Source organism: Limulus polyphemus, unplaced genomic scaffold (genome assembly GCF_000517525.1).
Source record: "Limulus polyphemus unplaced genomic scaffold, Limulus_polyphemus-2.1.2 Scaffold99, whole genome shotgun sequence".
NCBI classification, from domain to species: domain Eukaryota; kingdom Metazoa; phylum Arthropoda; class Merostomata; order Xiphosura; family Limulidae; genus Limulus; species Limulus polyphemus.
In genome coordinates this window covers 350,249-363,562 of record NW_013665709.1, presented here as the reverse complement: position 1 = coordinate 363,562, position 13,314 = coordinate 350,249, and the positions used below count along the sequence as shown (strand labels likewise).

General features: G+C 33.4%; 1 protein-coding gene across 1 annotated transcript in view; it reads left to right on the top strand.

Moving 5' to 3' along the window:
- The first annotated feature begins 226 nt into the window (after window positions 1–226).
- LOC106469811 (uncharacterized protein CG43867-like) overlaps window positions 227–13,314 on the top strand; it is a 206,013-nt gene continuing 192,925 nt past the window's right edge. The window contains exon 1 of the mRNA XM_022399301.1: window positions 227–766. Within this exon, the coding sequence (XP_022255009.1) occupies window positions 653–766 (114 nt within the window). The 5' untranslated portion in view covers window positions 227–652. The remainder of the gene's footprint in view (window positions 767–13,314) is intronic.

The window sequence follows — 13,314 nt, the reverse complement described above, 5'->3', positions numbered from 1 at the left end:
TCGCGTTGGTTATATTTATAGGCGTATGAAGGTCTTCTAGAAAAATCCAGATTATTTAACAATACAAATTTAAGCGTTTACGTACACACATATTGTTGATTCTTAATCTCGAGAATCTTCTACAACTTTGGAGAATAGGCGGGAGTCTCGCAATACATATTTAACAGTATAAGCTATGTATATTTCTAAATATAAATTTAATCCAAACAAACGTTGATATTAGAATAAATATATAATAACAAATTCGTTACACCATCTAGAATTATTGCTCTATGACGAAAGTTATTAATTTTATTGATGTCGTAAAACTCAAAGAAAATTTGTTAAGAGACCTGTCTAATGTACATCGTACAATGCCACAAAGTTTTCAGTTTAGATAAACCATAGAACCGGCTAAACACTTAAGTCATTAATTAAGAAAACGTGTGTTTTATTTAACAGGGTTAAATACAAAGCCTAGAGGAAGTATCACAGTGGAACTGCTACCGAATTAACTTGAAAATGGGAAAGCTACATTGTAGTGGAAGACCTGTTGGATAAACTGAAAACAAAGGATACGTGGTAGGAAAATAACATCACACTAAAGTGCAGACCAGGAAGATAAGCCCTTTTCGTATCAGTGAACAGCTTAATTTACAGCAGCGGCGCCATCATGTGGCAGCAGGACGTAGAAATTAATTGGCAAAAGCGATGTCATGACCTTGAGCGTTCGCTACAACGTTTTCGGGAACAGGCAACAAGGATACGAGGACTGCTCAAGGAAAAGGTATAGCAATTTTTTGTTATATCACCTTTTGCAATATTCTCTACGATAGTACAATCAATGAAAATTCGAGTGTGTTTTGAACTTTGTTTACGGTGACCAACATTTTATAGTTGTTTTCTGTGGTTTCTTTTCATGATATGATTTTGGTTTTATCTGAATATTTTTAGATGGAGTCAGATCGTCACCCAAAACACAAATAAGAAGCAAAACAAGTTGTTAGAAAATTGTCTGATTCGAATCCCTATCACACCAAACGTGCTCGCCCTTTCAGCCGTGGGGGCGTTATAATGTGACGGTCAATCCCACTATTCGTTGGTAAATAATAGCCTAAGAGTTGGCGGTGGGTGGTGATGACTATCTCCCTTCCCTCTAGTCTTACACTGCTATATTAGGGACGGCTAGCACAGATAGCCCTCGTGTAGCTTTGCGCGAAATTCAAAACAACCAACCAATTTTATCTTGATGAAAAGTTAAAAAATCTAATTATTGAAGAAGCAATGCCACATAACCATTGTAAATACATTCTAGTTCATTTAAAAACAAACAAGACAAAAAGAAGTCTTCACGTGCACCTATAGAATATTTCTGGTTAATTGTGTTTTGAGAAGGGCAATAAGGGTGTACATTAAAATCTTTTTTTTTTGAGCTGTGGCGTAGGTGTGTTTTAGGATATGATAAATATAAAAAGTACACATATACCGTCAGTGTTGCATATGTTGATCAGCTGAGTTATAGAGAAGCGCATTTTTCTGGTTCATTTTGCCCTTTGAGTTTTCAAGACTATATAGATAATTTAACAATAATTATTACATTTAATTATTAGAGTGTGTTAATTAGTTAACTAAAGTAACAACTTTAGTCCCATATATTACACCCTATAAGTAATTCTCTTGTATCTCATTTCTTTTTTCCTTTTTTTATTCTAAAATTTATCTCCATATATTTAAGTATACCAACACGCCCCAACCATTCTAGTGTTTTGGACTCGTAGTCCGAAGATTTTGAGTTCGAAGCTTGCCTTCTCCATGTTATTATGTCCTTAAGCAATAACTTTACTCCAGTTATATCAGTGCACCCAACACTATCATGGGTAGCTGGGGATTAATCTACAATGGACTGACATTCTGTCCAAGGGGATGATATCACCATTCCGATCCGCTTGTGACATTAAAACCAGAGTTCAGCACGGTTTCTATGCGCTGTTTTGAGATGGTATATGGATTTAACTTTAACTTTCTCTCTACTTGGCCCTATTCATTTTCGAATGCGCCAAGAGGAACTTTCAAAGTGGCTTCATAAATGCGTGATTAGTGTGGGCTGTCTTAAGAAAATTAACAAATGTGATGTAATTTACAATTATAAAAGTATATATTATAAACCAAGAAAAAGTGAGGTATAAATAAAATTGTAACGTAAAGCCAGGGCAACTTTCGCACTAACTAGTGAGTAAGTACTTGTATTTTAAAAGTACATATTGAAAATGTAATATTTGCCCTTATAGGTTTATTTTTCTTTATTGTAAGCCTCTTCTGAGTTTATAATGTAGTTTTTGGACAATCAATATAATTATATTTATATAAAAACCTGTCAAAAATGACGGGAAATCAAAGCCTACCAAATCTGGATCCTCCAATATGCATTTGCAACTTTGCCGTCCGTAAACAGACGTAAGAAAAATACAAGGCCTTCTAGCTTCGGGAAACCAAAGCCCATCGTGAACAATACCTACTTTACCTAAAGAGTGTCTCTTCCTATCATCAATTCTTGTCTCAGCATTCACTGATCACAGTTATTTTCGTGTCACATCAATTGCATTATTGCAATAGTTCTCTTAAAATCACATTTCTTGTAAATATTCGATCATCATTCAAAACATCTCTTCATAACAAATGACAAATTAATTTCGCTTGGTGCTAAATAAACTCTTGGTATAAAACTCCCTTCTTGACAGGCTTTTTTATATAGCAGAAAAAGTGTCGAAATTTATGAGCTATTTACGCCTAACTTTGCGATTGAATTCAACTAAAATGGAAACGGGCAATCAAAAAAAAGGAAGTATTATAGGAGAAAAAGTGGAATTTGACTCGTGTAACTCACGAAATTCGGATAAATAGAGCATGAGCGACTGACTGATCAACCGAACTTGACTCTTATGATTATGATACTGGGATTCAATCTAAAAAAATGCAGGAACCACTTGTATACATACCAAAGAACGAAACGTGTATTGTTTTATGTAAATTTATTTCGAAAGAAGTAGCACACTATGATAATACGATTCAATGAAAACAGAACGTTTTATGGAATGTATGACAAATCGGATTAATGACAGTATTTCTGAAATATCCGTTTAAAAGGTTGCGTTTCATACATGACACTCGAGTATGTTTGTGTTAGCTCTTTGTGATTTTACTTTGCGTTCATTCACATCGTTGAAACATACAGCTTTGATTACTTTAATCATTGAACAAAAACTGTGTTCTTAATGTAGTTAAGTCACTTTCCAGCATTTATAAAGGCCTTCTTCTGATTCAAATAGAAGTATTAGGCCTTTTTCTGATGCAAAAGGAAGCCTTAGGTAATCAAGAATCTCGAATTCATCCTATTGAAACTCATAAGGAGGTTGAATATTTGATAACAGCTTCCGGGACCTGTTCTTATACTGAAAGTTTTAATCGGAATCATAGTTAAAATGATCTGATGTCAAAAATGTAATCACCTGGTGATAAAATTGTGTACTATTTGCAATGTGATTTTTCATGATGAAGAAATGTGGCGCTCATTTTTCAATATCTTTCTGTTAACGACCACAATAAGAGTGAAAAAAACTTTTCACAATCACATTTAAAGAATCCATAAATCATTTTTTTTTGGAATAGAAATGTGCTCTTTCCATATCACCTCAAGAATAACTAGTTCACAAAGCTAAACCCAATTTCAAAAAGAAAGAAGCGAACAGGTTAATATGATGTAATCAAGCATTCTACTATTATTACACGGCTTAGATATCAATATAATCATTCTTTTTATTCTTGTGGAACGGTATGTGATTTTGTACATTGATAAATTAAAATAATGCCGTTAATTTGTGAGTTAGGTTTATGCAGGAATATAGATTTATTATGTACGTTTGTGCCATTTGGGATTTATGTGCAGAAGCCGTTTTATGTTCCGTTCAACCTCTTGCGACTTTTCCAAAGAAGGATTTTCTTTTACATATGAACCTATCACAGAGAGACGCCATCTACATCTTTTCAGCTCTCACAGTTGTTCCATAGTAGACGTCTTCTGTACCTCTTGAAGTTAAATCACACCAAGTTTATTCCAAGAAAGATGAATTCTGTACCTATATATATAGTTCCCTAGTTATTCAAAGATTAATAGGAGGGTATACAAACATATATATATATATTTCAAAAATTGTTTTAATTTTTAATCTATGTTAAAACACGGATATGTCGAGCACTGTATGAGAGTCATATCAGTAAAGGAATAAAAAAAGTACCTTTATTAAATAAATAATATCAATGATTATGTTATAATGAAAAAGAAACGTCGCAAAATTTTGTGCATCTTTAACTGCCTGTTATCAGTGTGCGCGTCCCCCCCCCCCCAGTGGCACAACGGTATGTCTGCGGACTTACAACGCTAGAATCCGGGTTTCGATACCCGTGGTGGGCAGAGCACAGATAACCCATTGTGTAGCTTTGTGCTTAATTACAAACAAACAAAAAATCAACTTGCGCTAATCTTTCGTTTCAGTCACTTAATTTAACGTTTAAATTTCATAAATATTTTGATATAATCTTCTAACAAACACACAACATAAACCCGTGTTCAATTTATGAAATTTTTGTTTATTTTGAATTAAAAAGTTGTTTTTGGATAGCGCTAACTATACTCGTAAAGAAGTTGCATACCATAGTTCTGAGTAGTAATCCAAATGTTAGATTGTCGCTAAAAAGAATTAAACTTACACAAGGTTCTTTTGTAACAATATAATTTTTCGTACGAGACTAGGAAAACAGAATTCTAAAGTTGACATCACAATGATACTTATACTATCAGCGCCCTCTTTAACTTTAGGATATTCTTGTTATTTAGAATGCAGTAGCATAAAATCGACGAAAAATCAGAGCAGCTGAATAAGATATAACTTTTCAAAATTGAAATGTAGACAAAACGTTAAATCATAAAATAAAATAAATAAAACATTTATAGAGTTAAAACAAACAAACAAAAAATATTTAAAATACCTGAATCTAAGTTTCAGAGAATCCCGATAATAAAATATTATCAAATACAGTGCAGAAAATATTGCAAATAGATGTCTCCTTTGAACAGTTATCGCTTAGCTACAACAAATTCTTGAACTGTCGTTAGTCGAACCAAGGTTATAAGTGGTCAGACCATCCTTAGTCAAATTACGGTTTCGTCAATTTTGGATGCTATATAGTTTTGAATTTTATGTTAAATTGAAAGCCGTGAAGAGTAACTTAAACTTTTTTCACCATCTATTTATGTTAGTTGTCACTTGGTTTGGTGTGTTTCGAACATTCGCGTAAAGCTGAATAACATAAGGCCTATGTACGCTAGCTGTCCTAAATTTTGAACTGATAAGGCCACTGTCAATCCTTGGGCTACTCTAATCAGATAGTGATATTTCACCCGTATTTTCATGAAACACCCACGGCCCCAAAGTTCGAAACACGATATTTTTGTGACATTGGAAAGTGAACCATGGATTCTCTGATCCACAGTCCAGTATGCTACTCATTTGGCCACGTCCAGCCCATCTTTGTATAGCCAGTTAATGATGCAACACCGCCGTGAAAATCAACAACGTCATTGTCATTATTATTCTGGACTATTTATAATATAATATCTGTTTAAGTAAATATGTAACAGGTCACATTTCACCAAAGTGAAATCTACACAGTTCTAGAGAAGTGGTGAAACGGTACTCAAACAAATCGTGAGAAAATTGCATTTTAGTATGGGATGAAAAACACAGTAGTTTAAGCACCATCCAGAAAAAAACAAAACAAAACCATATTAACAAACCCACCCCTTTAGCAAATGGTCAGGTAATCGGTTGTTATGTTTTGTTAATTGGAATACTGTTTTCATCAAGTTATTAGTTCATAGTCGACGTTTTAGGCACATTGAAACTGATCTAACAGAAATATTCTTCTATAAAAAAAATCTGCTTTAGGTACTTTGATAACAAAAGCTGTAAAATTTATCACCATTTGTTCCAAAAATCCTTCAATAATATTTACAATAAAATTCATTACGAAATCCTATTAAAATGTCAAAAAATCCTTGTTTTTATTTCGGATAATTGTTTGTTAAGGTGACACAGGAAAAAGAACAATGGTCTGTCTACAAGAAGGGAATCTTGCTCACTATTTGATTTTTATCTTTATTTACATTATATGTTGTTCGTTTTATTCCACAAATGTTGAAAATTATTGAAAATAAACAATAAATCGTTTTGAATTTTGTCCATAATGCACCCAAAAAATATTACATTTCAGATACCGTGTATACTAAGCGTTCACATTCTGTGCGAGTTTCAGCAACCACATCACTGATATTATGGGTGTATAGCATCATACGGCTCTTGCTCATGTGCTACACAGACAATGTTAGGCTAGTATAGGTGAATTACTATGACTGTCATGATGAATCTAAACTAAAAAGTGATCTTACTTGGAATATGGCGGGACTGAATCTTTGATTAGAGTTTGTTTCATTGTCATTTACAGAAGAATCATTAGGCATGCGTGTTTTGAATAATAGTACTGTTAATGGTAGTTGGTAAGTATGACTCCACCTTTGGCAGGGGTTTTCTACATGAAGAAGATACCTTCTTAGTCTGCCATTATGTGATCCTGCTATGCGTCTTATATGTATACTAAATAATTAGTGTGGATTTTTTGAAGTTACCTTTTGCATATTATACATTTGCATCACAACATGCCCCCAGTGGCACAGCGGTATGTCTGCGGACTTACAACGCTAGAAACCGGGTTTTGATACCCGTGGTGGGCAGAGTACAGATAGCCCTTGTGTAGCTTTGTGCATAATTATAAACAAACAAACAAACAAGCATCACAACATAAAAAATATTAAGCACTTAAAATATGACAAGAGATGGATCCTGATATTTTAATATAAGCACTATTTCTTTATGAAAAATCAGTTAACACCTGTAAAATCTCAGTATTATCAACAATATACTGAAGACTGAACTTATTTAAAGATGGTGACCACGTTGAAATGGATGCACAATACGAAGAATGACCTTAAACTGAACAAAACTTCGCAAGTAGGCTTATATTGTATTCAGCACTCGTGGTTTGTTTGTTTTTGAGCGAAGTTCCATTGGGCTGTTTGCTGTGACCTCCGCGGGGAATAAAACTCCTAATTTTATTGTTGTAAGTTCGTAAACTTACCTCTGTTCCACCGAGGTACGGGCACGCATGGAAAAGAATAATGTGACAATAGACAAGTTCGTTTTTCCAAATATGCCATACTAGCAAACGTACTTGACAATGTCCGACTTAAAACATAATGTTATCAATGGGGCTGTGGGTTAATCTCCTCCATTACTTTGAGGTAGGACTCGAACCGTTTCTGATGTAAAGGTTCCCATGGTAAATGCGACATTAAATGACACTTTCATTTACACGATCGTGGCATTAAGGCAATAAATTTAAAATGGCTGCTAAATTCGAACCCTTTATCTTATTGATTATCCATTGAGTTTAATTATTAGTTTTTTTTGGGGGGGGGTCCTCTTGAGTTTACCTACGAAGTTTGGTCGAAATTGGTTCAGTCAGTTTCTCCCAACAATTTATGACATCAGACAGTCAATTCTGCTTTATTTATACAAACCGTAGTCTCATTCTCGTTGAAACAACGTCCATACTAAATACTTATGTTTCTCTGTTACTTATTGTAACAAAATTCGTTTTATAGACCCTTGTCCTTTCCCTTAAGTAGATGAATAATACAGATTTTTTTTTTATTGGAGAAAAAAAGTAACTTTTGTAACGGGGTCGGATTATTGATAATAGATGTTTTTTGGATATCTCAGTCATATTGAATACATTGGTAAAAAGGGTGGAATATGCCATTCAAGTATATAAAGGTAACTAATATTAGTACTAACAGTTCAACTCTTATGCGTGAAGTTCGAATTTTCCCACGTTTACAGACGAAATCATCTTAATTGCTTTTCCAGGTGATAGTTTTCAATGAAGGATAATTTGCTTAGAGGTCACGCTGTTGAATTTGGATTATTATAACTTATGACTGCATGATGTTTTAGACTCTGATGACTAATTCATGAACTTTATGTATTTACATAAAAACTGTTGGAATGCAAATACCGATCTGTCGGTGGTGGAACTTTGCAGATCTTTTACAGGGTTAGGCTTATGATTAGAGCTACTGATTTCGTGAGTAAATATCATTGCATTACGTTATTGCAAGTCATATTTCAAACTAATATCTTCCGGTTATGCATAAATAATATTTAGTGTTATAGTTTTCATAAATACGTGATACAGAAGCCCATTAATAAGCAAATAACTCGGAAATGGAGAGGTGTAGGAAATTAATTGTTAGTGGTACGAACCTACGCACTGACAGTATAATTGACATCATTCAAGGGGTGATGACCTTCAAAAATGTCATTACTATTCCTCGTACCCCAAAATGGCTATGACAAAAGTGTAGACAATAACAAATGAAACATTCTTAACCAAAAGTACCCGGTATAAGTGTATGCTATATACCCAGTCTGAATTAAAATCGTTATTGCGTCAGATTTCGGCTTATTTAATGCTTGAATGCCAGATTATTAGTTGTTAATAACAGGAGTTCCTTTTTTTTTGTCGGAGTTTATATCTGCACGTCTTGTATCATGTTGATTTAGTTATGTTTCAAAACTGTTAATTGCTTATTTTAGTGTTATCTTTACATTACCGTTAAATGGAGTGGTGTTTGTGATACGAAACTTTTAAGCTGAATATTTATGTTTAAACATCAGCTCAAAGAAACAGATTCCTTACGAAGTTTCGAGCAATCTTACTCGTCAAGTAGCCTTACTGCCCTAAACGATTAATGGAACAAATGAGACACGACAACTACTTTAGGTTAAGGTTGTACAAGAAACATACTAAAGGTTTAATTTTAAAACGTTTTCTTCATCCTCTGAAGATGAATAAAATTGATGCAAGACATTTCATATGAAAATTGTAGCCTTTCATTATGAACACGAGAAGTTAGTTTTTCATGAGTTATGAAAGTGAAGAACTAATGAAGCCACTTTGTAAATCTATTTGGAACATTTAGTTCGAATAAGATCTTAGCCGTTAAAGTAGTATTCATAAATTGACATCAATTTCCAAGCATTTAGTAATATACGGGCAACATTTACACAGTCAGTTTATTGTTTACTGTTTTCACGTCCACACATTTAATCAGCAGAGGTGGTTAGGGTAATAACTGATAGACATCCAGTCGTCAGAGTATGGTTGGTGTCGTTTAATCTACATATTCAATCAATCAGTAAAACGTGGTTAGGATATCAATATTTAACACCCAGCTGGCGGATTATGACCAGTGGAAACATTTGTTCATATATACTTTTCTTGTAAAGAAAGAAGTGGAGTTAATTACGCAACAACGTTTCCACATATAATAATCTAAAAATGCAGTTTAAAAACTGTTAACGAAATGATTTTCACACACTTGGCTTATAACGAAATGAGGAATGTTAGTAGAATGATATGTGAACACTTAGCACGTAAAGAAACGGTTAAGAATATGATTATATATATATATATAGTTATCTTGTTATAAAAGCCAGTGAAGCCATATTTAGTTGACATCGAAAGGTTGATGTAATCAAATCAATATGTATTTAATTTCAAAAATGCGTTGTTAGCTATTATAGAAATTTTGTGAATTGGCATATAAAAATGTAGCAAGTATAGAAAAACTAGTGAATTGGCTAATAAAAATGTGGTAAGTATAGAAAAACTAGTGAATTGGCTAATAAAAATGTGGTAAGTATAGAAAAACTAGTGAATTGGCTAATAAAAATGTAGCAAGTATAGAAAAACTAGTGAATTGGCTAATAAAAATGTGGTAAGTATAGAAAAACTAGTGAATTGGCTAATAAAAATGTGGTAAGTATAGAAAAACTAGTGAATTGGCTAATAAAAATGTGGTAAGTATAGAAAAGCTAGTGAAGTGACTTTTACAAACCTAGGCAGTTTCTGACTGTTGACATTGTTTATTGTCAGATGACATTTTCATAATTTCTTAATACTGACAATAGGCATAAAGTCTTTACTCGTTGTGACGTAAGATATCAATCTTAACTTTATATGTTCGTGATTTTTGTTGTGTGTCATGTAACGGATTATATTCTTTATAAGTCTATGTGCTTAGTACACGGGGCACATGACGGACGCGGTGAAGATTCAAATCTCAGAGTCACAGAATCGAATCTTAACGACAACAATGGAAGTTAGATTTTATATGTGCTCTATTCACATATACTTCTGACACTAGGGTGCAATTTGCAAGCTATAGTTTCGCCCTAATTTTATTTGCCTTTCTTACGCGCGAGGTTACTTGTTTTTGGTCCAGCAAGTGGCAGCGAAATTATGTTATATACTACGCTCTGCTTCTCACAGATTTGAAAACAAACTTTTGTTTCTTTATAAAATATACAAGTATATGTATGTGTGTGTGTGTGTGCGGGCATTAAGTTATATGTTTAAATGTAAATTAGTATTATGTTTACATAGCTATAACTCCGTCTTAACAAGTGAAGGTCACTGACTTATAGTTCAAAGTTCGCGTCCCATAACTTCAAAATCGCTCTTAGCATTTTGGTAAGAATGTAGGATAAGTTTCATTATCTTTTTATGTCAGACCGCTAAAATACGAACATATTTTGATAGTTCGAAGTGCATATCAGTACATGCATACATTATTGTAACCCTTGTATTAAAAAACACACAAAAAAACGTGTACCTAAAATAAAGGTAGTTATAGTATGCAATTAGAAACATCGAATGTGGAAGAATTGCAAAAGAACAACAAAAAAAAGTATATTTTAGTCAAACATTGAAGATAGAGTAGGCTACAACTACCATGTTTCATTCACCCCATACTCACTATACTTATATTGCAAAACGACGGTATCTCTGTGGCTTTCCCGGCTCGCTTGTGTCGGCATTTTCCTTAACTCCGCGTGCCCATCAAAATTTCTCACTAAATTCTTATATCTAATTTAAGCCCAGTGGCTCCATACAAATTCGTTTGACACTTAATCTCTCAACGTGTGGGGTGAAGAAAAACAAAAGTTTCTGACCACCCCGGCTTGTCTGTCAGGCCCCAGAAATCATTCTGTGACCTGAAAGATTTTTAAACCGAAATTCCTGTCGCGAATTTGATTTGATTTGACTATTTGGTCTGACAAGAGTAGCTCAAAGGTTGGCGGTGAGTGATGTACTAGCTAGTTTCCCTCTAGTATCAGTTCAAAATTAGCAACGGCTATATTCACATAGCCCATATACGTGTAGCTTTGCACAAACAATATGATTTGTACTTGTATATTTGTAAAAAAAAAAAAGTAAACAGAACATGAAAGACCTTTATATTACTGCACTTAAAGATCCATTCATACACTAGTATAAATACATTTTTATGATGGAATTAACATAGATTAAATGCTTTATAATTGGTCATATAAAAGAAACCGGCCTTCAAAACAATCAACATTTCATGTTTATTTTCTCTTTTTTTAGAGGCAATTAAAATGAACTAAAATACGAGATTTAATGTCCGTTTTCGGTTTCTTCAATTTCAAGCATGTATCATTCAAATCGAGTAACGTAATCATCATCAGTTGTCAGTTACGCATTTTTCGTCATTTAATTATCATTAACTTCTGATCAAAGTTCACTACTTGCATAAATCGGAACTCTAAATTAACACAATAATGAATATGGTTAATGATTTGTATCATTGTTACTCACAATAATTATAATGTATTGGTTCATCATTTGGGTACCTTCACTGTTAACAATGTCCTTGCCCATAAAACAGCAATAGAATTAACAGTTACTGTGGTTTAGTTCTGTCATTTAATTCTACAGTGATGCGCAAACTTTTTTAATGGCGCCCTCTTTTCTAAACATGCGTTTTGTTGCGTCTTCTTTCTGCTCCCTGTATAATCTGTTAGTGTATATATATTGTACGTGTTGTTTTTACCGTGTTAATTGCTGTTGCTATGTTATTTAATAGTAGTAATATTTGTACGGTAGTTTTAAAACTTCTTTATTTTGAATTTAAATTTTCAGATATGCTCCAATAGTCATAACTGTACGCCTACTATAGGGGGCGCCCCACGGATGTAAGATAACAGAACAATATTTACTCTAGTTTTGTTGTCACTTAAGAAAGTTTGCACAAAACAACATAAAAAATATATCTGTGTTGCCTGTCTATAATTCTGAACTGTTAGACTAGATGGAGAGCAGCTAGTCAACAACACCCACCGCCACTTCTTGGACTACTCTAGTTTGATCGTAAAATGGGATTTTACCAATACTCTGAAAATAAAACTATGCTCACTATAGTTTCGTTCTGCCATTTAAGATAAGAGATGCAAATTTACTGTAGTTTTGTTCTATTATTTAAATTAAATAGAAACAATAATAGCTCTAGGTTTGTCCTTTCATTTAACATATCAGCAGAAATAAAGTTTGCTGTAGTTTTATTATCTCTTCTTATCCATTATCTGTATGGCCTTACGTTATCCACCACATTTGCATGGTTGGTTAGTGAATATTTGTATCGCCTATCTTTCTTAAGAAAACGCTGTCCATAAAAAGTCGGGGCACGTCGAACGTTCATAAGTTGAAATATCTGATATTAATTCACTAGATTTTCCTGTAAAATTTGAACAAGCTAGTCAAAATATACTCGTGACAGTATTCTATAATTGCATTTTTAGTTTTATTAAACATATAATTCAATTTTTCCTTGTATTTATGGACAAGTTTTGTTTAAGTTAATTATTTGGCAATGAATCACACGCTATAATATCTCATAAAAATAAAACTATACAGTAGAGACACAGAGAGAGAGAGAGAGAAGAACAGTGTCTTATCTCCACACAACTTACATACACAAAAATATCAATCAATCTAAGGTGCTAATCCATCGAGAAGAGAGAGACGTCGGGGTGAAGATGGATTTATCTCTCGGCTTGGTACTATGAACACAAAGGGAAAAAGCGAACGGATCTCTTTATTTCATACTTTTAAATATTTCTTATTGTGTCGGATTTCTGTGTTGTTGTTTTTTTCACCAGAGCGCCAACTCAACTTTCGAAATTCATATACTAAATATTCTGACATTATTGCTTTACATTTGACTCAAATGTGTTAACTAGATTATTTTAATACTTCCAGTTTGTTTGTTTGTTATGGATTTCGCGCAAAGCTACACGA